The sequence below is a fragment of the Mesoplodon densirostris genome, chromosome 11, assembly GCF_025265405.1.
Source record: "Mesoplodon densirostris isolate mMesDen1 chromosome 11, mMesDen1 primary haplotype, whole genome shotgun sequence".
NCBI classification, from domain to species: Eukaryota; Metazoa; Chordata; class Mammalia; order Artiodactyla; family Ziphiidae; genus Mesoplodon; species Mesoplodon densirostris.
The window spans coordinates 64,261,717-64,282,893 of record NC_082671.1 but is presented as its reverse complement, the minus strand read 5'-3'; the positions used below and the strand labels follow the sequence as shown (position 1 = coordinate 64,282,893).

General features: G+C 43.4%; 1 protein-coding gene across 1 annotated transcript in view; it reads left to right on the top strand.

Moving 5' to 3' along the window:
- The window catches only part of ATXN10 (ataxin 10), a 160,210-nt gene that overhangs the window by 6,934 nt on the left and 132,099 nt on the right, over window positions 1–21,177 (top strand). The window contains exons 2-3 of the mRNA XM_060113591.1: window positions 15,053–15,244; window positions 20,299–20,381. Of these exons, the coding sequence (XP_059969574.1) occupies window positions 15,053–15,244; window positions 20,299–20,381 (275 nt within the window). The remainder of the gene's footprint in view (window positions 1–15,052; window positions 15,245–20,298; window positions 20,382–21,177) is intronic.

Here is a 21,177-nt window from a genome sequence, read left to right as displayed (position 1 = left end):
CAACTCGTTAAACACTAATGATCTGTGTAATTCACTGTATGTAAGTTATATCTCAGTTTTCTGTGTGTAAAATTATTGTCCTTCTCCTTGCCACCCCCAGAAGAACTTACTCGAGCTAAATCTCAGACTTTGTGGTAAAACAGTGTTTGTGAATTGTAAAATTTGCCCTAAGAAAAGAAAGATGTATCTAATGTTCTTCATACAGTTAGAGTGAGTCGGGCTTTGTTTTACATTTTCATCTATGCCAGACAGTGCTCTCTGTTTCCAGAGCCTGAGATGAGCTGAAGTGACTGATGTGTGAATGCATGAAATGCTTGAAACCAAATGTAGAAAGAAATGGAAGTAATCCTGGAAGGATAAGGGAAGTAATGTGGCACTGGAAATTTCAGCTCATTGTCCACTGAAAATTGCAGTGTGAGGGTGCTTTTGGAACCTTGCATTGCAGGGGTAGCCGTAGTGTGATTTCATCCTACTGCTGTGGAACCTGAGATCTCCTTCCTCTGGGGTAGGAGTGGAATTTGCTCGGCTTTTTGTGACCTGTGAATAATGCAGGGGCTGTTTTGCAGAGTGACTGAAATTGTTTTGTTTTTTAAACAATTGAGTTCGGGGAGCTTCTTCCTCTCCCTGTTGAAATGTGTCAGTATGAAATACTGATATCTTTTTGGACTCGGTGTGTTTCAGGGGAAAAAGGCTTTTGTAAGGCATAGGTCTAGTTTCAAATCTAAGTACTGCAACATACTAGCTGCATGAACTGCAAATATTTTTAACTTCTCTGAGCCTCAGTTCTACCCTGTTAGAACGGGTATTATAATAATGCCTACCTTGTAGGGTTGATGTGGGTATTAGGGGGTGCTGGATGTCGAGTCTGAAATGGTGCTTGGCACGTAGTTGATGCCAGCAAACACCACTATTATTATTGCAGGCTCAAGTCAGAATCAGGAGTGAAAAGAAATGAAAAGTGTGGTAATTCTTGAAATTTTTTTTCATATTTTAAAATAGTGCTTGTAAAATTTTTAATTTCATCTCAATTCCATGATCAAGTTCTTGTTTTAATAGGCTTTGGAACTGCCTCTGGAACTTTAGAATAAGGAATAGATTTAATAACTCAAGTCAGTGGAAGAAAATTGGTTTTTCAGATCCAAAAGATGTAGGCAGTAATTTCTTACAAAATCTTAATCCCTTGGTAGAAAGGTATTTTAGCGATATTAAATAATTTTAAAAAGTTACAGAATTTCCAATAAAAAAGTGAGTACTTGACAGTAACTTACATTATGACATGAGCAGAGGAATTTAGATGATCTTGCATGGAGTGACTGCTTTAGGAGCTGACATTTTAGAAAACCATACTTGTGTACTCTAAGGAAAAAGGAAATTGAAGCTTTCCGTTAACTTTCACTCTAGTGTTTTTGTTGGTTTGTTTGCTTATTTTTAAACTCTTGTCAAGTCAAAACCCACAAATATATAATAATGTTAATGCCTTTATGGAGGATGATATAACAATCTAACAAGTACCCATGTATTTCACTTGCAAAATCAACAAATGTTAAAATTTTGTTCTCTCAAAATCCAAAACATTACTGATACTGTTAATGTCCTCGGTATTAGAACAAATAACCCCACAGGTTAGCAGCTTGAAGCCACAGACATTTATTGTTTCACACAGTTTATTAGGGTCCGGAATCTGGGAGCTGCTTAGCTGGGTGGTTCTGGCTTGGGGTCTTGCGCGAGGCTGCAGTCAAGCCGTGGGCCAGGTCTGTGGTCTCCCGAAGGCCTCACTGGGGTGGGAGGTCGGGATTCCACGCTCACACGAGTGGCTCTGGGCAGAAAGCTCCAGTTCCTAGCCACGTGGACCCCTCCCCAGGGCTGCTCGTGCCTCGGCAGCCGGCTTGTTGGAAAGCGAGTGATCCAAGAGAGCCCGCTCAAGATGGGAGCTGGGGTGCCTTTATCATCTAGGAAAGGACATGCCCTTACCACTGTGTGTTCTAAGGGTCACACAGAAGGGCGTGAATGCCCGGAGGTGAGAGTGGTGGGTAGGGCTCTTTGTTTCACTTTCCAGTCTCATTCCTCCCTCCCTTGTACGTGTTATACTGTATGTTTTATGCTGTACACGCTGCAGTTTGCATCTTTAATTTTTGCTCTGTTTTCGAGTGCTACCAGTTTTTTTTTTTTTTTTTTTTTTTTTTTTTTTTTTGCAGTACGCGGGCCTCTCACCGCTGTGGCCTGTCCCGTCGCGGAGCACAGGCTCCGGTCGCGCAGGCCCAGCGGCCATGGCCCACGGGCCCAGCCGCTCCGCGGCACGCGGGATCCTCCCAGACCGGGCACGAACCCGCGTCCCCTACATCGGCAGGCGGACCCCCAACCACTGCGCCACCAGGGAAGCCCGCTACCAGTTTTTATACATAGAGAGCTAGATCATTAACTTCAATTGCTGTAGAGTGTTCCTTCATAAGCTTACATCATAATTTACCTACCTTTTTTCTTACTGATGGGTATTGGATTTGTCCTGCAGTTTTGGTAATTCAAACAGTACTGCAGAGACCATCTCTATACATGTCTCCTTGTATACCTGAGCCTTTGGATTTTTTTTTTCCCCCAAAGCAGAATTTGAGGTAGGGACTTGGGTGAAGTAATTTAATCATAGGTGACCCCCAGCAGTCAGGAGTATGGCACAGGGGAAGCTAGGTGTGGAAGGGGGAACAACCAGTGCAGGGATGCCGTACTGAGTGGTAACTGTTGCAGGCAGCTGCAGCTCAACCCCGCTGGGAATCCCTGAGGGGTGCACCTCCAAATGATCTGTGCACAGGGCTGGCTGGTTTATCTATTAACCTGTTGCCCACTGGTTGAGAATTGCCCCTGGGCTTGTTATCTGGATGGACCAAGGCTGTGCGGTGAGGGACACCGTGAAGATTCGTTGCGGTGTGCTCTTCTTCTGAGACCTCCTCTTGCCTGACGCTGTTCACTCAGTCACGGGCTCTTGGAGGCTGTAGCTGTTTGGAATCTAAAAGCAAAGACCTGGACAGGAGTGTTAGTGCAGTAAGTTCAGTCCCCACTGCTGAAGGCTGTCCTGAGGCCGTAAGTGGATAATCATCTCCCTGCTCCCGCTTGCAGTCTAGACTTCCCTGACTTTCCCCCGGCACTGTAGCTGGGCTGTGATGCCCAGGGGGCTGAGCCCTTGGTTGCCTCTCTCCTGTCAGTCTGTGGTTGCTGCAGCTGCCTGTTTGTGGCTATCCCTGGACATGGAAGTACCAAGAGACAGCCATTGAGCCCCTGAGTTCCAGATTACTCCTGCTGGTGCCCAGCTTGTAGTAGCAACTCTTCTTGATAATCAGGGTGGGTTTCTCCTGCCAGTGTAGTTGCTCTTCTTTGCCTGCTGGTTCACCAGCTTGAGAATCTCAAAGTGATCATTCTGTGGATCTAGTTTAAGATACACTAGATCCCTTTCTGTGCTCCCTGATGGAGACGTTCTTTGTCTTGGCCCTAGGGCTTAGTCCAGCACAGTCTAGCGTTGTGGGGTTGGGAAGCACAAATTCTGCAGGTTTGTCATTGGGAGTGGTGAGGAAAGGGGCCACTTTTTCTTAGGGTTAGATTTTCTCTTTGAACTTTTAGTTTGCTGGCTCACCGTGAGAAATTTGTTGTATTTTCTCCCTTTCTGGGCTCACTCCTACTTGTATAATGATGTTGCGTTTGCTTCCACCTATTTCCCCAGTGACCCTAGCCTAAGATCAGGTTTTCCTGCTATTGGTGATTTGTGTCGTAGTGATATTAGGATATTGTGTATCTGGTCACTAAGCTAGCCAGCATCTTGGACCGGGTTCCCTCTCTGGAAGCTGTCTTGGCTTTGTCCTGACGTTGGAGGCGCACAGCTTTGCAGGTAACCCATACATAGGGCTGCACTGAGTCCAGCTCTTTTTCTCTCTCTTCAGATGCAGGGGAGTCCTGTCCTAACACTGACTTTTACGTAGTGACTCTGATCACCACAGGTGTAGGCGGCTTTTGGTTCTCGTCATCCTGCCAGAGTTGAATTGCAGATGACCTTAGGCCATTCTGGACATGTTCCACTCTGGTTTTAGACCTGATTATAGCCAAGTGTTTCCAGTCAGTTTCTGGTGTGTGGAGATATTCACCTTGTTTCAAAGTTGGGCTCTATATTTATAATTTTTAGAAATAAACATATGATTACCGTGTCTGGAATGGAGGGGAGATGTTTAAAGTGTGAACTCCTTTCTCACTGCACTTTCATTTCATAATCCAATAGACTTCTGTATGTGTTTCCCCTGACTTGGTTGTGACTTTGCTGTGGGCAGGGTCTGTCTTCTTTATGGTATCTTCTGACATAGTTCGCAGTCCATTGTGAGTGCTTAATATATGTTGAACTGAATAAACAATGAAGAGCCAATGGCTGTAATGAAGAAAGTCACTTCTTAGCACTGACAGCCAGTCAATAATGACTGCTCTGATTGCTCAAAAGTTATTAATTCGATTTACCGTGTTAGTTATTTACTTATTTAATTACCTCACATATGCTGTGTACCATGCTCTGTGTTTAGTGATGCAACTCTAGTTGGTACAGTGTAAGTATTTCTAGCTCACTTCAAACCACTAAAGGGGGAATAGCTCAAATGCTGTAATATTAAACTTGTAACTTCTTTCCTTTCGTCATACACACACTCCTAGTTTTCCCTCAGGTTTTAATGACCATTTCAACCCCTCCTGAAAGCCTTTTTGACCTATGTGCTTCTGTCCTATGTTCCCCTTACCTCTTTCAAAGAACTTCACTAGAGTATTATGATCACTTGTCACCTACCAGTCCCACTAGAATGAGAACAATCTGAGGGCAGGATTCTTCTTACTTACCTCTGTATTTTCAGTACCTACTGGCACATAATGAGCACTTGGTTGTATTTTTATTATTTCCTTAGATTATTTAATTTTCTGGGGTCATTAGATATAAAGTGAGAGCACAGAGGAAAGACTCTAAGAGGTATAAAAAATGATCAAATAATGACAGATGATGATTTCAAGAGGTAGAAAATGTTTTGGTGTTCCTCATTGCTTGCGTCAGTATGTTGACTAACTTTCATAAGGAAGGGGATATTGAGCACTTCAGAGGTCAGCCTAGTGCAGAACTCAAAATTAACCTACCATCTGCATGTACACACATTCACATAGCTTTCCCGCAAACATTACTGAGCCTCTGACCAACAGGAGTCTTTGGCTGCACCAAAAAGAAAAACAAAAAATGAAACAAAACGGGCTTCCCTGGTGGTGCAGCAGTTAAGAATCCACCTGCCAATGCAGGGGACACAGGTTCGAGCCCTGGTCTGGGAAGATCCCACATGCTGCGGAGCAACTAAGCCTGTGCGCCACCACTACTGAGCCTGTGCTCTAGAGCCCGCGAGCCACAACTGCTGAGCCCGTGTGCTGCAACGACTGAAGCCCGCGCGCCTAGAGCCCGTGCTCCCAACAAGAGAAGCCACCGCAATGAGAAACCTGCGTGCAGCAACGAAGACCCAACACAGCTAAAAATAAATAAATAAATAAATAAAAAGAAGGAGTTGGAGAGAAAGGTCATTATTTAAAAAAAAAGAAAGAAAGAAAGAAAAAGAAACAAAACAACTCCCCCCCCCGCCAAAAGAAACCCACGCCACTTGTCAGCTTAGCAAAGGACGCCATATGCTGTCTTGACTCAACCATGATTCAGATCAGCTGTGTTGAGAGAGAACATCAATTATGCTACACTATAAAAAGAACATCATAGAGTGTGGTGACAGTTTCCTTTATTTTTACCTGTGCCATGAGCTAGAATACCACACAAAACTACTTGGTAAGGTGTTCTGACTCAGCTTCAAAATACCGATGTGGTCAGTGTGAGCCACCCCATGCATCCAATTATCTTAAATGGACAAAGTAGACAGGAAGAAGTTTGAGCCAGCAAATCAAAATAAATAAGGTTAGAATTGTGACCAACCATGCCCCCAGAGGAGAGTTTCTCAGCTCTTTCATTCTTCCAGTCTTTTGTAGTGGTCCCTGGACCCGAGGGTGTGGTCATTGGACCGTGGGCAAGGACACTCATTCAAAGACTAAGGAACCCTGGGGCTCACTCTAGGCTGAGTCAGCCTCTCTGACGGCCACAAGCCCAGAGAAGTCATATTAGAGGTAAGAGGACGATTTGTAAGCTAGGGATATGTTCACGGTAGCCGTGGAGGTTTTATATATAGTGCTTAGTTAAGTGCCGGGCACGGAATAAGCACAGTTTAAGTGTTAGTGGCTATCATCCTCATTGAGAATATTACAAAACTTGATCAGAAGACATTAAAGAAAACATAAATGGTTATACCATTACATGATAGGAAACTGCAATAACGTAGAGACATCAGTTCTCCCCAAGTTGACCTGTGGTTTCAATGCCATTCAAAATAAAATCTCAACGGGGTTTTTTCTAGACATTCACAAGCTGATTTTCTAACTAATATGGGAAACTCCTAGGTTTTCTGTTACTCTCTGACTCCCTTAAGGCTTTGTATGGATTCTTTTCTGACTCCTCAGCTTTTAAAACCCTTCCCATGTGCAAAATTCCCTATGTCCTCAACCTCTCTGAACATTCCTTTCATCTTGATCTAGGTGAAATACGGCTCACTTCTAAGGACAAACTTTTCCCAGAAGGTCCTCAAAGTGGGCTGTTTTCTCCTATATCCAGTGTACTGCTTGGCTTGAAGGTGTGTAGGTGTGAAGGTGATTGTCATTGCTGCTTTCAGAACTTCTTCCTCCAAAACCCCTCCAACTTTTCATCTCATGCCATCAGAGTATACCTCATGGATAATCTCTTCTGCTATTAAAAGATCTGTTGGTCCCTCTATGTCGTTCCTTAAAGAATTTAGCTCTAGTTCACTGTTAACTCTGCGTTACTTCTCCTGTCTTAAATCTTGGTTATTTTAGTTTTTACATAGATTATCCTTTCATTACCCTGGCCTTTTATTTCTCGACTTTCTCTCCTTCAGTGAACTTGGACACCCCCTTCCTCCCATCTAACCACACATTGCCACGTGCTACCCAGGCCTTATGACTAACCATGGCTGCATTCCCTCCACAATCTTAATTCCAAGAGTCCCACTCTGGCTGCCTGTTGTATCCTGTCTCTCCGGGTCCCCTATTCCAACAAGTCTTCAACCCCACCAGGACCCACAGTCTGTTGATCCTACTCCTTCCTATTCACTGTCCCTTTTGTTCCTTATGGTCACATTTCCCTTCTTAAATCCAGTTTAGATCTAAGGATCAGTAATAAAGCATTTCCTTGTGTACATTCTCAGTTCCCTTGCCTCTTCTCCTAACTTTGTCATACTTTCCTGGTAAAACTTCAGCCCTAGTTAAATCCAACTTGCTGTTTCCTTTGTGTCTGCACCCAAATAACTGAACTGAGGATGGAGAAAAACTTACAACCAAACTGATTGGTCTTTCTGTAAATGGATGATCACTGACCTTGGGTAGGCATTTAGTTCTACCCAGCAATCCTTCTATTTCCCTAATCCATTTAATTCTCGTGCTTTCCTAGTCAACTGTTTTATGCCTTTTGCTCTCCCTAAGTCTCGGTTGCCTCTCCCTCATCCTCCTTCTCAGTTTCCTATTTTTCTGAAAAAATAGGGGCAACCAGAAGATAATTTCCAGGAACTCCCACTACCCTCTCTACCCCCTACTTGTATCTGTCCCCATAATTTGCCTTCCCTCTGTTACTGTTGGTGAACTGTCTTCCTTCAGATGCCAGCCACCCTCAGGTCTGCACTAAATTCCGCTCCCTTTTGCATACCTTGCTCCAACAATTCTCTCCCCCCCTTTCTTAAATCATCAGTTTTACCTTTTCTGTTAGATTGTTCTCATCAGTTTATAGATCTGCTGTAATTTTTCCCATCCTAAGAAAAATCTCTCCCCCATTTCCCTGATTTTTCTCTGCTCCCATTTATAATAAAGCTTCTCTAAAGAGTTTTTTATATTCACCTACCACAATTTCTCTGTTCTCTTGAACCCATTCCACATTGCCAAGTCCATTGGTCTTCATCTTAAATCTTTATCTTACTGGATTTAAGATAAATCTTAAAATCTTAAATCTTACTGGATAAATCCTTATCAGCTGCAGTTGATGTAGTTCATCACTTCTTTCTCCTTGAAACACCTTCATTTGGCTTCTAGAACACCACCCCCTTCGGATTTTCCTCTCTTGTTGGCTTTTCTCTCTGCGGTCCAGAGCTCAGTCCTCAGACCTCTTCTCCCCACCTACCTGTACTCTCCTGGCAATTGCATTCAGCCTTGGGGTTTTACTACTTTACATTTGACGGTAACTGTAACAGTTTTCTTTAGCTGGACTTTTCTCCTGATCTCCAAACTTGTATGTTCATCTGCCTACTCCACATTTCCACTTGTATTTCTAATAAGTACCTCAAATTTAACAAATCTCCACCTGAACTCCCGATTCCTCCCTTCTCCATATATCTTTACAGCAGTCTCCTCCAACTCAGTAAACAGCAGATACATCTGTCCATTTATTACTCACGCCAAAGTTTGGAGCCGTCCTTGACTCCCCCTTCTCAGATACCCCTCATAATAATCTATCATCAAGTCTTATTGGCTCCGTCTTCAGAATATATTCAGAATCTGATCTGTGCTTCGTATGTCTGCCTCTGCCACTCTTTTCCAAGAATAGTGTCCTGACTGATCTCCTGTTGTCTTTTCTTTCTCCTGCTATGATCAGTTCTTTACGGAATAGCCAGAGGGATCCTTTCAAAGTGAAAGTCAGGTGATGTCACTCCTCTGCTCAGAACCCTCCCTGGGTTCACCTCAGGAGCGGAAGTTCTTTCAGTGGCCTACAGAGCCTGTGTCTTACCCCTGAGTCACTGGATGCTTCCACCAAGCCCCCTGCTGTTCCTGTGATGCCTTTGCCTGCCATCCAAGCTCTTCTCACAGGAAGGGGCATAGTTTGCTTCCTCACCTTCTTCAGTTCTGTGCTCAAATACCACTTTTTTTTTTTTTTTTTTTTTTTTTTGCTGTACGCGGGCCTCTCACTGCTGTGGCCTCTCCCGTTGCGGAGCACAGGCTCCGGACACACAGGCTCCGCGGCCATGGCTCGCGGGCCCAGCCGCTCCGCGGCATGTGGGATCTTCCGGGATCGGGGCACGAACCCGTGTCCCCTGCATCGGCAGGCGGACTCCCAACCACCGCGCCACCAGGGAAGCCCTCAAATACCACTTTTTAAATAAGGTCTTACATACAAAAAATCTTTCTCTACCTAAGACTGTAAAGACATTCTCCATATATTTTCTTCCAGAGTTTCATAGTTTTGCCTAACATACATTCCTAAATCCATTTGGAATTACTTTTAGTAGGATTATACATAAGGCTCCAATTTGGTTTTTTCTCATATGATTGATAGTTGTTCCAGCACCTCTTCTGGGACAGTCCGGCCTTCACCTGGGATCTTTAGTGCCAGCACTGTCATTTGCCAGGTTTCTCTGTGTGCACAGTTCTCTTCTGGACACTGTCCACTTCTGTGCATTTCACCTTCTCTTCGCTTCCTTTGCTTGGTATAATGCATTTGAGATTCTCTTTGTTCTGATGACAGATGAATTTTGACTGTGGTGAGGACATTGGGGAAGAGGGAAGCATGTGACTTTTCGGGGGGGCGAGGACTGATATATTTGGAACCCTTTAAAGCTGGTATCACCAAACTATGATCTGTGGGCCAAATCTGACCTACCACCTGTTTTTTTTTTTTTTTTTTTTAATGGCCTTTGAGTTAAGAATGATTTTTACATTTTAAATGGTAGGGGAAAACAAATGACCAAAATTTCATGACACATGAAAATTATATGAACTTTAAATTTCAGTGTCCATACAAAGAGTTGACTAGAACACAGCTGTGTTCGTTCTTTTGGATGTTGTCTCTGGCTGCTTTTGCCCTGCAGCAGCAGAGAAGTTGTGACAGGGGTTGTCAGGTCCTCAAAGCCTAAAATATTTACTCTCTGGCTCTTTGCAGAAAAAGTTTGCCAACCCTGCAACCCTGTGTCAGGGAGTTGTCTCAGCTTGAGTGTCCTGGATGTGACAGAAGAGGGGAATAGAGTATATAAAGGAGAGTTTTGAGGTCTGCAGAGATGAATTTCAAACTTTTGCCTAGGCTCTTTCTGGTAGGAGATAGAAATGTTTTTATTTTCTGTTTTTGTTCGTCTAACGCAGTCAAATCAGTAAGGGGTTTATGCTTTTAAATAACAACCAATGATTGTTATTTTAATCTCTGAACTCGTGTGTATTCTAATAGTTTTTCTCAGTGACAGTGGGTGGTTAAGCGACTCTAAACCACATGTGCCAATTTTTAATTAAATGTCGGGTATTAGAATGAATCTTTCAACCAGGAGGTAAGTCTTAGTCGCAGTGTTAAATGACGAACAGTTAGTCTCCTTTTCAGAAGGAGGTGCCGCCTGATGGATTGACTGTAAGATGTGAGTACGGATGGTATGTTAGGCCTATCTAACCTGTGCTGTAATCACCGGTAGTTTTCTTTAATTTTACTCAAACAGGACTTGTCAGGATTAAACCTACAGACCTGTTCAAACTTGAAGGAAGTGCAGTTCTACCTTTTGTATAATTCAAAGGCTGTTTTTGTTCTGTAATGTAACATTTCATTTATAAGTTGTCTTCAGGGTATACATTCATTCCTATGTAAAAGGAATGTCTAATGGTTGAATTTTAATTGTCCTTCTAAGTACTTTCGGCCTTCTGAGAATGAAGTAGCTAAGCTTCTTAAAGTCTTTGTGAATATTTTGTGTTAGTTTGGTTAAAGCAGAAGTGACAGCAATTTTTATTATTAATAACATTTGTAATATACAAATGATTGACTGATCTTTACTGGTTATTTCACTGTCGTTAATCATTACACATACTTAGCTGTGCTGTCTTGACAGTGAACATGGAGTTTGCAGACAGAGTACATTAGGACTCCTTTGGATCTGTAATGCCAAATAGCTTTCTTTCAAGGCTGTGGAGAAGGTAAAGAGGTACAGAAGAGAGTTAAATGTTTTCACAGTAGTTACTGTTAATGAAAAGCTTTTTTTGTCCTCATCTGATAAAAGTTGTTAATTTATTATATTGTATTAAAATATGGTGAATAAAATCTGTAGATATTTATTATATGGCTCTAGAGGAAAAGTTTTTTTTTCCTTTCACCCTTTATAGAGGGGTACAGACATCTAAGAAATAGTCTCTGCTTTCAAGAAATTTAAAATGTAGTTAATTGAGTTACAACCTCTCACCTCTCCCTCCCCCTTTAAGCTTGCCCATTCAGTGGGTAAGCTTATCATTCAGTGGGGAAGGAGAAATTAGATGTTTCTTAAATACCAATTATAAGATATTAACACCTTAAGATATGACCTTTTTTTTTTTTTTTTTCCAAACTTTTGGGTCCAGGATGTGTGAATTTCTTAATGGGAATGGAGGAGTTGAGCTAGTTCCTCAGTGTTTCCCTTTTTCCAGTTGCTGCTGCAAAGTACACTGATTTCACTGCTCCCATCAGGCCTGGTGCCTGGCTCAGGGCACATGCTCAATACGTGGGTTACCTGACAAGTCTGTGAAGCAGTTAGATCCTGCTCTGAATATGTGAATAGTCTCATCACTGTTTTAAACTTGAATTGAACAAATGCAATTAGTGAATGCGGGTCTGGGCCCTAGAGATACAGAAAAAAATAAGGTAGTCTCTATTTTTTCTGGGATTTATAGTCTAGCTGGGGTGATAGACCGCATCAGTGAATGTAATCTGATGTGGGTAAATGCTATTCCGTTCTATGGGCCGAGCTCCAGGGGCGCATAGAGATGGGCTGCAGCTCCCCTGAGTACTCTGAGTAGCAGAGGAGTCTCACCAGGGCTGTGGGTTTTCAGAGGCCTGAAAGGAGTCCGCAGTTTCTTCCAGGCAGAGGCTTGGGTGGGGGTGGTGTGAGAGGGCTTCTGGGGGAGGGCATACATGTGAACAGACCCAGAGGATTGCCAGTGCTTGCTGGTTTCAGGAATCCATGGCGAGGACAAATGACAGTGATCACAGTCCCAGATTATTTTCTCTTTATACCGCGTATGTGAACTGTTGTATGCTGGATAGATGCTGCCGTGATTACTCTTTAGTAGCTATTGATAGTTATTTGTGTTACAGGAATCTTTTGGTTGGCCGTAGTTCAGGTAAACATTTTTCTTTTGGTTAAAAGTGTAATGAAGGAGAAAGGCATGGTGTATATGTGACAAATTAACATGTAACATTGGAAATTATTTTGGGTGGTTCATGAACTTACTAATTGTTCTATGGTTGGCATATCAGTTACCCAGTTTTCCTAAGAACAGTGCTGTGATTTTGTGTTGTCTATTATAATTTGATTTCAAAGCTTTTGCTGTGCTAGATATCAGTTTTGAGTGAAGCAGAGGTTAAGATTTCAAAGAGTGACATCAGAGAAGACCATTCACAGTAGGAAGGTGGTGCCCATGAGAGAGGGAGCTTGTGAAGGACCCGCTGAAAGAAATCATACTGGCTTCTTTACCCCAGGTATAAACACACATTTCTTAGTCATCGTAGGAGAAAAAAAAAAAGAGGCTTTATTGTAGATTATTTGAGTTCTAGAGCTCTACTTTTATTTGACTATAAGATTAAGTAATAAATGTCATCACACTTTATGCAGGTGGGGCAGATAGAGGTAATTAGGTTTATTCTTTGTTGTAGAAATCATGATCACTCTTGTCATTCTTCAGAATGTTTTAAACCCGTGGGTACTTTCTTAGCGTGTTAATAGTGCCTGCACTATATTTAGTATCGTTCGAGCCCAGAGCACGCCTCCCCCAAATAAGCCTCAGTGGCATATTGATTTTTTTGAATTAAAGTTACTTAAGAAAGAGCCAGTGCAAGAGGGACGCTCTGACCCTCCTCTCTGTTGAAAGCAGGCAGTAAATCTCCGTGTGAGAGGTACCCTCCCTGCATCTGGAGTCAGAAGGACAGCCTTAACCCCAGAGGTGAATTTGGGGCCAAGAAGCCTATATAAACAAACCTTGTTTCCTCTATAACGTACTACCCCAAGTCCAGACTCTCCTTAGATTCTTCACTAACTAAGCACCCAAAGCCTAAGTTTCTTTGTTCTGTCAATTCCTCAGAAATTTAGTGTTTCTTTCTCTAAAAAGTATAAAAGCCGCCTGCTGTGGCCCATTTTTTAGGTCCCATTTCTATGAGACCTCCATGCACACAAATTAAAATTTCTTTTTCTCCTGCGTGTCTGTCAATTTTATTATTAGTCCAGTGGCAAGAGCTCTAGGGGTAGAGTGGGAATTGCCTTCTCCCCAGCAGCACCCACTTCTCCTTAAAGCTGTCGTGAGAGTGTTAGTGAATCTTCTTTTTGTCATATTGTCACTGAAAGTGGCTTACACACTCCATTGTTTTATACAGTTTCTGAGGCAGGACTAATGCTGCACCTTTGAACTTTCACCTTTTTATTTGGTCGCTTAATTGCTGCGACCCTGAGCCAAAGCTTCATGATCCCCATTTAGAGAGGGCCAACGGGGGGAGGTGGGGCAGATTATTTTATGCACGATTTCCCAATTTTTAATTGAGTAATTTATATTCTGCCTCTTTCCAAAAACAAATCCTGACGTGCCTTAAAAAATAAATACAGTTAGATAAAGTAAAGGTAAGGGAGGAAATTGGAGGGGAGGGAAAAGCCAGGAATAACGTTAGTACTCAGGAGTCATGCTCAGGGATCCGTAGTGTTAAAGGTGGGTCGTGGGTTTGACTCCAGGCTCCTTAAAGGCAAAGACAGAGGAGAACGTGATAAATAGTGATTTCTATCATCCATCCTTAAGATAAAAAGGCGACGCTTGGAGTACAAGTATTTATGGTCCTGAAGCTCGCGGAGGGAGTGTCTCCCAGGCCCCCGAGCAAGCACAGCCGCTTGGGGCGCTTCAGTGGCCGTGCTTCTGGAGAAATGCCCAGCTCCCGGTGGTCTGGCTTCAGTTCATCCAGGGGTGAAATGTAGGGTGCTGGGATTCCACGGTGCGAGCACAGGGAGAGAATTCCTATGGTCAGGACTAATCTGTAAGAGTCTCTTCAATTGTCTAACAGCAATTTTTCTTCTGACATTAAAGCGGATTCTTGTTTCTTTAGAGGATTCATGGAATGAGGAAATGGGCTTGCGTTTAGATGCCGTGCTGCACACAGAAATCCTTCTCTTCATAGCTGTGGAATGAGAGCCAGTGTGGGCAGTGCTCCTGGTGTGAGAGGCCGTGGGAACTGAGGTGCCCAGTTGGGGGGGGGCGGGGTGAACAGCCACAGGTTCATCCCCCGCCCTGGGCACACACTCTCCCTGGAAGCGAGCTCTCTCTGTCTCTCTGTCTCCTTCCCTCCTTCCCGCTCCCCCGGCTCCCCTTCTTTGTGGTTGAACGTGTGTAAGCTCAGAGCACTGCCTCTGGCTCCTCTATCTAAGAATGGGTAGTGTCTCTGCCCCCCCCCCCCAGGCAGTCCTTCATGAGGACCCTTTCTCATAACTTTACTGCAGGTACACACTGGGTGACAGAGGACATGGTTATATTCTCTGTCTAGAACGTGAGATGCAGATACTCTGGTTGGACTAAGGGCAGACCCATAACCATAAAGAGTCACCTTAAACGGGGGTTCGGGTTGTCGTGGGGTGGAAATCGACTGTTTCCGTTGGAATTGTGGCTCCAAAAGTTACCAGCTGAGGGATGTGGGCAAGTTACATAGACTCTTCTCTGTCTCAGGTGTCTTGTCTTTAAAATGGAGAGGACAGTATTGGCTTCCTAAGGTTAATGCAAAGATTAAATGAGATAATACAGGGACAGGTTGATGATAAGAGCAGTGCCTTGGCGAAGTGCTCAGCGTACGTAGCTCTTTTGTGTCTTAAACGAAGGAGCTGGAACAGATAGGCCTAGCTTGCCTCCCCACAAAATTAAGTACCAGCAGTGTTCTGAAAAGGATGTTTGGAAATGTCTTTTTCTTTTTTTTCTGGTTTGTAACAATTTTATCCTTTTTCAGAGAAACAGCACCCAGGACTATCTTCCAAAGAGTCCTGGATATCCTAAAGAGATCTTCTCATGCCGTTGAACTGGCCTGCAGAGACCCATCCCAAGTGGACCATCTGGCTTCCAGTCTGCAGTTAATAACGGAGTGCTTCCGGTGTCTCCGGAATGCTTGTATCGAGTGTTCTGTGAACCAGAACTCAATCAGGTGCTGTTCTTTGTCATTACATGTATGCCTTTGATAATATAATATCTCTTTGTGTACGTGCATGCTGGTTCCGTCATGTTGGCCTCTCTGTTAGAGATGGTCTTGGCATCGCAGTCACGCGTGTTTATTAGGAGACCCTCTGCGTCTCCGGGGACAAGTGCTCTGCAGGGCTTGCTGTGGGAGACTCCTGGATGAGTATGTAATGGGACGACGTGTTTAACGTTAGGGGTTATTTAGGTTTCTCACTTGTATTTATAATGTTTTGAGGGATTTCGTTTTTTACATAACACAGTGATTTGAACTTAATTTTGATCCTTTGATTCTAGGTTCTGCCTGCCTAAATGCATTTGCAGTTCTGGACTTCACTTCTTAGTTGTAGGTGTTTTAATTAGTTGCCCTTGTGTTTACTTCGAACAGGGAGCACGATGTGAATTTCTAAGACGGTTTATCTTAAGCATTCCTTAAGATTGTGTGAAGTTGCCAGCTACTGCCACCTAATTTATAATATACAACTCAAATGTAGTTACAAAGATGAGCAAGGGAATTGCCCTGTCCTGCTCTTGTTCTTTTACATGTTACACTCTCCTCCCAGAACTGAGCACCCTTCCTCTTTGATTTTATGGAATCTGCTTTTTATTAACAATTTTTACTTGAGATGAAGTCCGAAGCCACAAAGCATGCTCACTTTTATTTCCTGGACTTGAATGTAGACGAGCCCCCAGGCTCCCTGTTACTGCCATGATGAGTGAGGTCGGGCTGGTCCAGAAGCTGGTGCAGAGACTCCCTGTGCTGCCCAGACGGTCTTATACCTGAGGCTTTGATATGATTAATGAGGTTGTTTTAGATCAAAGGATAGGGAATCAAAAGAGAGAGTTGTTTAACTTCAGCACAAAATTGAACATGGCGTCCATATACAGATAAATGGCTAGAAACGGTAATGATCTTGGTAGTAATAGTTAACATTGAAAAAGTATAACTAGTTATATGCTAGAAGCAGCAGGCCAGAGGCTAGATTATTTTGTCCCTTTCCAGGCAGGGAGGCCCTCTAGTGTGACGGGAGAGGGAAAGGAGAGCCCTAGAATGGAAATTCTAACCATTCAGGGCCTCAGCTCCTGGGAAAAACATTTTTGTAGACAGAAAGACAGCAAAGATTCTGGTAGGGACTCTGAGGTCAACCGTAGCTAAAGCTGCTATTCCCGAGCCTGTCAAGATTCAGATCTCAACCAATATGTGTTTTTCTGATGTTTTCAGTTATTAAAGAGTTAATTAAAAAGTAGGATGCTGTTAAGGCCTAGACCTTTTTACATCTTTTGTCTGAACATTGCACTTTGTATGGACTGGAATTATTTTTTGCCAAGGATGTATGGAACATGGGGTATAATACAGCAAAGCAAACAATCTGAGTCATAGGAAATTTCAGGAAGTACTCAAAGAAAACTGTTGAAAGCAGTTAGCTCTGCATGTAAATATAATCCCTACTGCTGGGGTCGCTGTACTTTTACTGCAGAGAGCCAGATAAATAGTTCAGGCTTTGTGATCTCTGTCAGAGGGGCTCACTTCTCCCATTGTAGTAGAAGGGAGCCATATGTAGTACGTGAACAAATGCACATGCTGTGTTCCAGTAAGACCTCATTTGTGAACATTGAAATTTGAATTTCATAGAATTTTCATGTCATGAAGTTACATTTTTCTCCCCCCACCAAGTCTGGCCATACAGAAGCAGGCAGTGGGCCCAGGTGCCTGGCAGCCATTTGTATGTGTAGAGGCAAGAGAAGGAACAGAGGTGGAACAGCATCTTCTTTTCGGAGGCAGGTGCTGAGCCCCTTTTCCCACCAGTCTTGTGTTCGGATAAAGAGGAAAGGAGCAATGGCTGTCTGTCCACCTGGCCTTGGGGAGGGGAGAGAGGATTCTAGCCTTGTGCACACTGACCCTGACCCTCTTCTTTAGCAGTGAATGTCTTGGCTTAATTCTGATCTATGTTGAGAAGAAGTGAAGAAGGTAGGGAGCTGTATGAGTTTCCTTTGCTGCTGTAACAAAGTACTGCAAATTCAGTAGCTTAAAATAACAGAAATTTATTATCTGACAGTTCTGGAGGTCAGAAGTCCAAAATCAGTTTTCCTGACCTAAAGTTAGTGTCAGCAGGGCTGGTTCCTTCTGGAGTCTCTAGTAGAGAATTGATTCCCTTGGCTTTTCTAGCTTCCTGAGGCTGCCTGCATTCCTTTACTTTAGAGCAACACCGTAACCTCTTCCAGTCTCTTTCTGACTCTGACCATATGGCATCCCTCTGATAAGGACCATTATGGTTACATGAGGCCCACCCAGGTGATTCAGGATAATCTTCCCATCTTCAAACCATTAATTTAATCACTCCTAGAAAGTCTCTTGTGGTATTTTCTGACCAGTTCTTATTCTCCAAAAACAGCCAGCGGTCCAACAATGCAGTTCCGTTCTGACACTAACTACCTCAAGTTAGTGGCTTCAGATCCCATAACTTCATGACTCAGTCCCACAAGACTGCCCCACCTTGGATGCCAGCTGCAAATGGGGTACCCAGGCTACATTTCTGCCCAGCTGACTACAAATTGAGGGGTTCCCAGGACACCCCTCAGGTTTGATAATTCAGTAGAACGACTCAGAGAACTCAGCGTAGCACTTTACATTCTGTTACTAGTTTACTATGAAGGGACAGCCACCTGGAAGAGATACATAGGATGGGGCGGGGCACAGAGCTTCTGTGCCCTCTCCAGGCATGCCATCTTCTGAGCACTTTGATGTGCTCATCAGCCCATTCAGAAGCTTTCCAAACTCATTGTTTCGGACTTTTTGTGGAAGTTCCATCACATAGGTGTGATTGATTAAATCATCGGCCACGGTGATTGAACTGCCTTCCCTTCCTCAGAGGTAGGAGGTTGCGGTTGAAGGTTCCAGCTGTCTGATCTTAGGGCTGGTCCCTCTGGCAGCCACCTCCCATCCTGCAGGCCCAGGAAGAGTCCCCTCTTTAGCATAAGCTCTGGTATGGTTGAAAGGGGCTTGTTACGAATAACAAAAGGCCTTCCTCTCACCCAGGAACTTCCAAGGGTTTTAGGAGCTCTGTGCCAGGAACTGGGGACAAAGATCAAATATAAATCGATTACATCACATCTCTGCCATGTAAGGTAATATATTCAGTTTCCAGAGTTTAGTATGTGGACATCTTTAGGGGGCCATTATTTTGCCTAGCGCAGTCTACCCTTCGGCCCCTAAAGATTCACGTCTGTCCTATGTGCAAAATACATTCATCTCGTCTCAAGGTCCCCCACATTCTCGACCCATTCAGCATCAACTCAAGCCCCAAATCTCATCTAAGTCTCATTAGCTAAAAAGTCCCAAATCTTACCATCTAAATTACATTTGGGTGAGACTCTGGATATGATTCATCCTGAAGCAAAATTCCTTTTTATCTTTGGACATGTGAAACTAGACACGAAGTTGTCTGCTCCCAAAATACAATGGTTGGACGGACCTAGGATAACAGTTTTAGACATTACCCTCTAAAAGAGGAGAAAATTGAGGGAAAAGAGGAGTCACTGGTCCCGAGCAATTTCAAAATCCAGTTGGGCAAACTCAGGTTTTGAGGCCTGGGAATGATCCTCTGTGGCTTGAGGCTCTGCCCTTGGTCCTACCCTCAGAGTCATCCTTCCTTTTTCTCGAAGGGTAAGAGTCATTCATGTTTTCAGCTGAGTAACTTTGTCAGCCTCTTTCCTGCCTGTAGGATTTTGGGAGTTTAACAGCCTTCTTTCATTTCATCCTTTCTCTGTGCATTTCATCCAGGTTGGCAGAGTTTCTCCTGGTATAACATTCTCCAAAACCTTGTGGGTCTCACATGTATGTCATGGGGAATTATATACCATTAAGCAGTCTAGGGTCTGCCATAGAGCTTTCTTAGATAACCCCATCTCTATTCCTAATTTCTGCTGAGATCACTGAGGGGAATGAGTAACACTCCTAGTCTCTTTAAAGAGCCCTCTGTGTAACTGATCACTGACCTTTTGGTTCTTCCAAGGCATTAGCAAAAGGTCGTCCAGCCACATCCTTGGCTTTCTCTCCAGAGCACAGTTTCCTCACAGTGAATAGTCTAGTTTTAGCGTCTTTTGCAATCCGGATAGACTTGAGAATTACCCGAATCATACCTGGTTCCCTTTTAGTCTCCTCTGTCTCTCCCCTCTCGTATTTTACCATACACACCAAGAGGAAATCAGGCCACACCTTCAACGTGTTGCTTGGAAATCTGCTCAGCTAAATATCCAAATTCATCGTTTTGCTAAGCTTCTGCCACTGTAGAAAAAGGATTGTTCCGTCCAGTTTCCAGGAACGAGTTCCTCATTTTCTTCTGAGATCTCACCAGCAGTGCCTTCAGTGTCCACATTTCTTTTCTATTTAAGACATCTAGGCCTTTTCTGTCATGCTTCTCAAAATTCTTCCAGCCTCTGCCCATTGCCAGATCCCAAAGCCACTTCCACATATCTGTTTGTTACAGCAGCACCCCATTTCTCCTACCCACATTAGTTTCCTGTTGCTACTTGACAAATTACTAAAAACTTAGTGGCTTAAAATAACACATTTATTATCTTACAGTTCTGAAATTCAGAAGTCCACAGTGGGCCAACATGGCTGAACCCCTTTTGGAGGCTCTAGGGGAGAATCATTTTCCTTGCCTTTTCCAGCTTGTAGAGGCTGCCTGCACTCCTTGGCTCATGGCCGCCCTCCCTGACCCTCTAGTATTCCTCTTATAAGGACCCGTGTGATACATTGGGCCCACCTGGTTAATAATCCAGGACAGTCCTTTCATCTCAAGGTCCTTAATTTATTCACGACTAAAAATCCCCTTTGCCATGTAAGGTAACGTATTCACAGGTTTTGGGTATTAAGATGTGGATACCTTGGAGGGCCGTTATTCTGCCCACTACAGGAACTGTTAACCGGTAGTCTCTGCATTCATTGTGGATCATAATTTGAAGTGCAGGTTTAAGAAAAAGAATGTGTCTAACTTTGTCCTTTTTAAAAACCTTATACAGGAACTTGGATACAATTGGTGTTGCTGTTGATTTGATTCTTCTTTTTCGTGAACTTCGAGTGGAACAGGAATCCCTGTTGACAGGTAATTTGCAGTATGATTCATGGTTTACTTATATCTTTGAAAAGGATTTAGATACCAGTACTCTTGAGTATTACATCAATCATTAAAGCAGATGGTTCTGTATTTCATGATACAGAGAAACTTCATTAGTGATATTAAAGAATTATCATAGAAGAAAGTTGTAGTGACTTCCAATTTTCTCCCTCTGTTGTGGGCTAAATTGTGTGTGTTCCACCCACCCCGCCTCCCCCAATTCATATGTTGAAGTCCTAACCCCTAGTGTACTTCAGAATGTGATTATATTTGGAGACAGGGCCTTTAAAGAGATAATTAAGGTAAAATGAGGTCATATGGGTAGACCCTAATCGAGTGTCACTGGTGTCCTTATAAGAAGGAGAGATGAGGACACAGGTGCAGAGGGACGACCACGTGAAGACACAGGGAAAAGATGACCATCTGCAAACCAAGGAGAGAGGCCTCAGAAGAAATGAGTCCTGCTGACACCTTGACCTCAGACTTCTAGCATCAAAACAGAAAACACATTTTTCTTGTTTAAGGCACCCAGTCTGTGGTACTTTGTTATGGCGGCCCTAGCAAAATGACAGTGTCTTTTAATATGTGTCAGTGTGGCAGGCCCTATTCTAGGTGTTGGATGTGATCTGAACAGGCACCAAAGCAGTCAAAAATCTCTGTCCTCAGGTGTGTACGTTCCAGTGAGGGGAGCCTTGTATTAAATACATTAAATAAGGCAAATATGCAGCATGACAGAGAGGGAAGTTAGCTCTGAGTGTTAATAGCTGTTGGTATGGGATTAAGA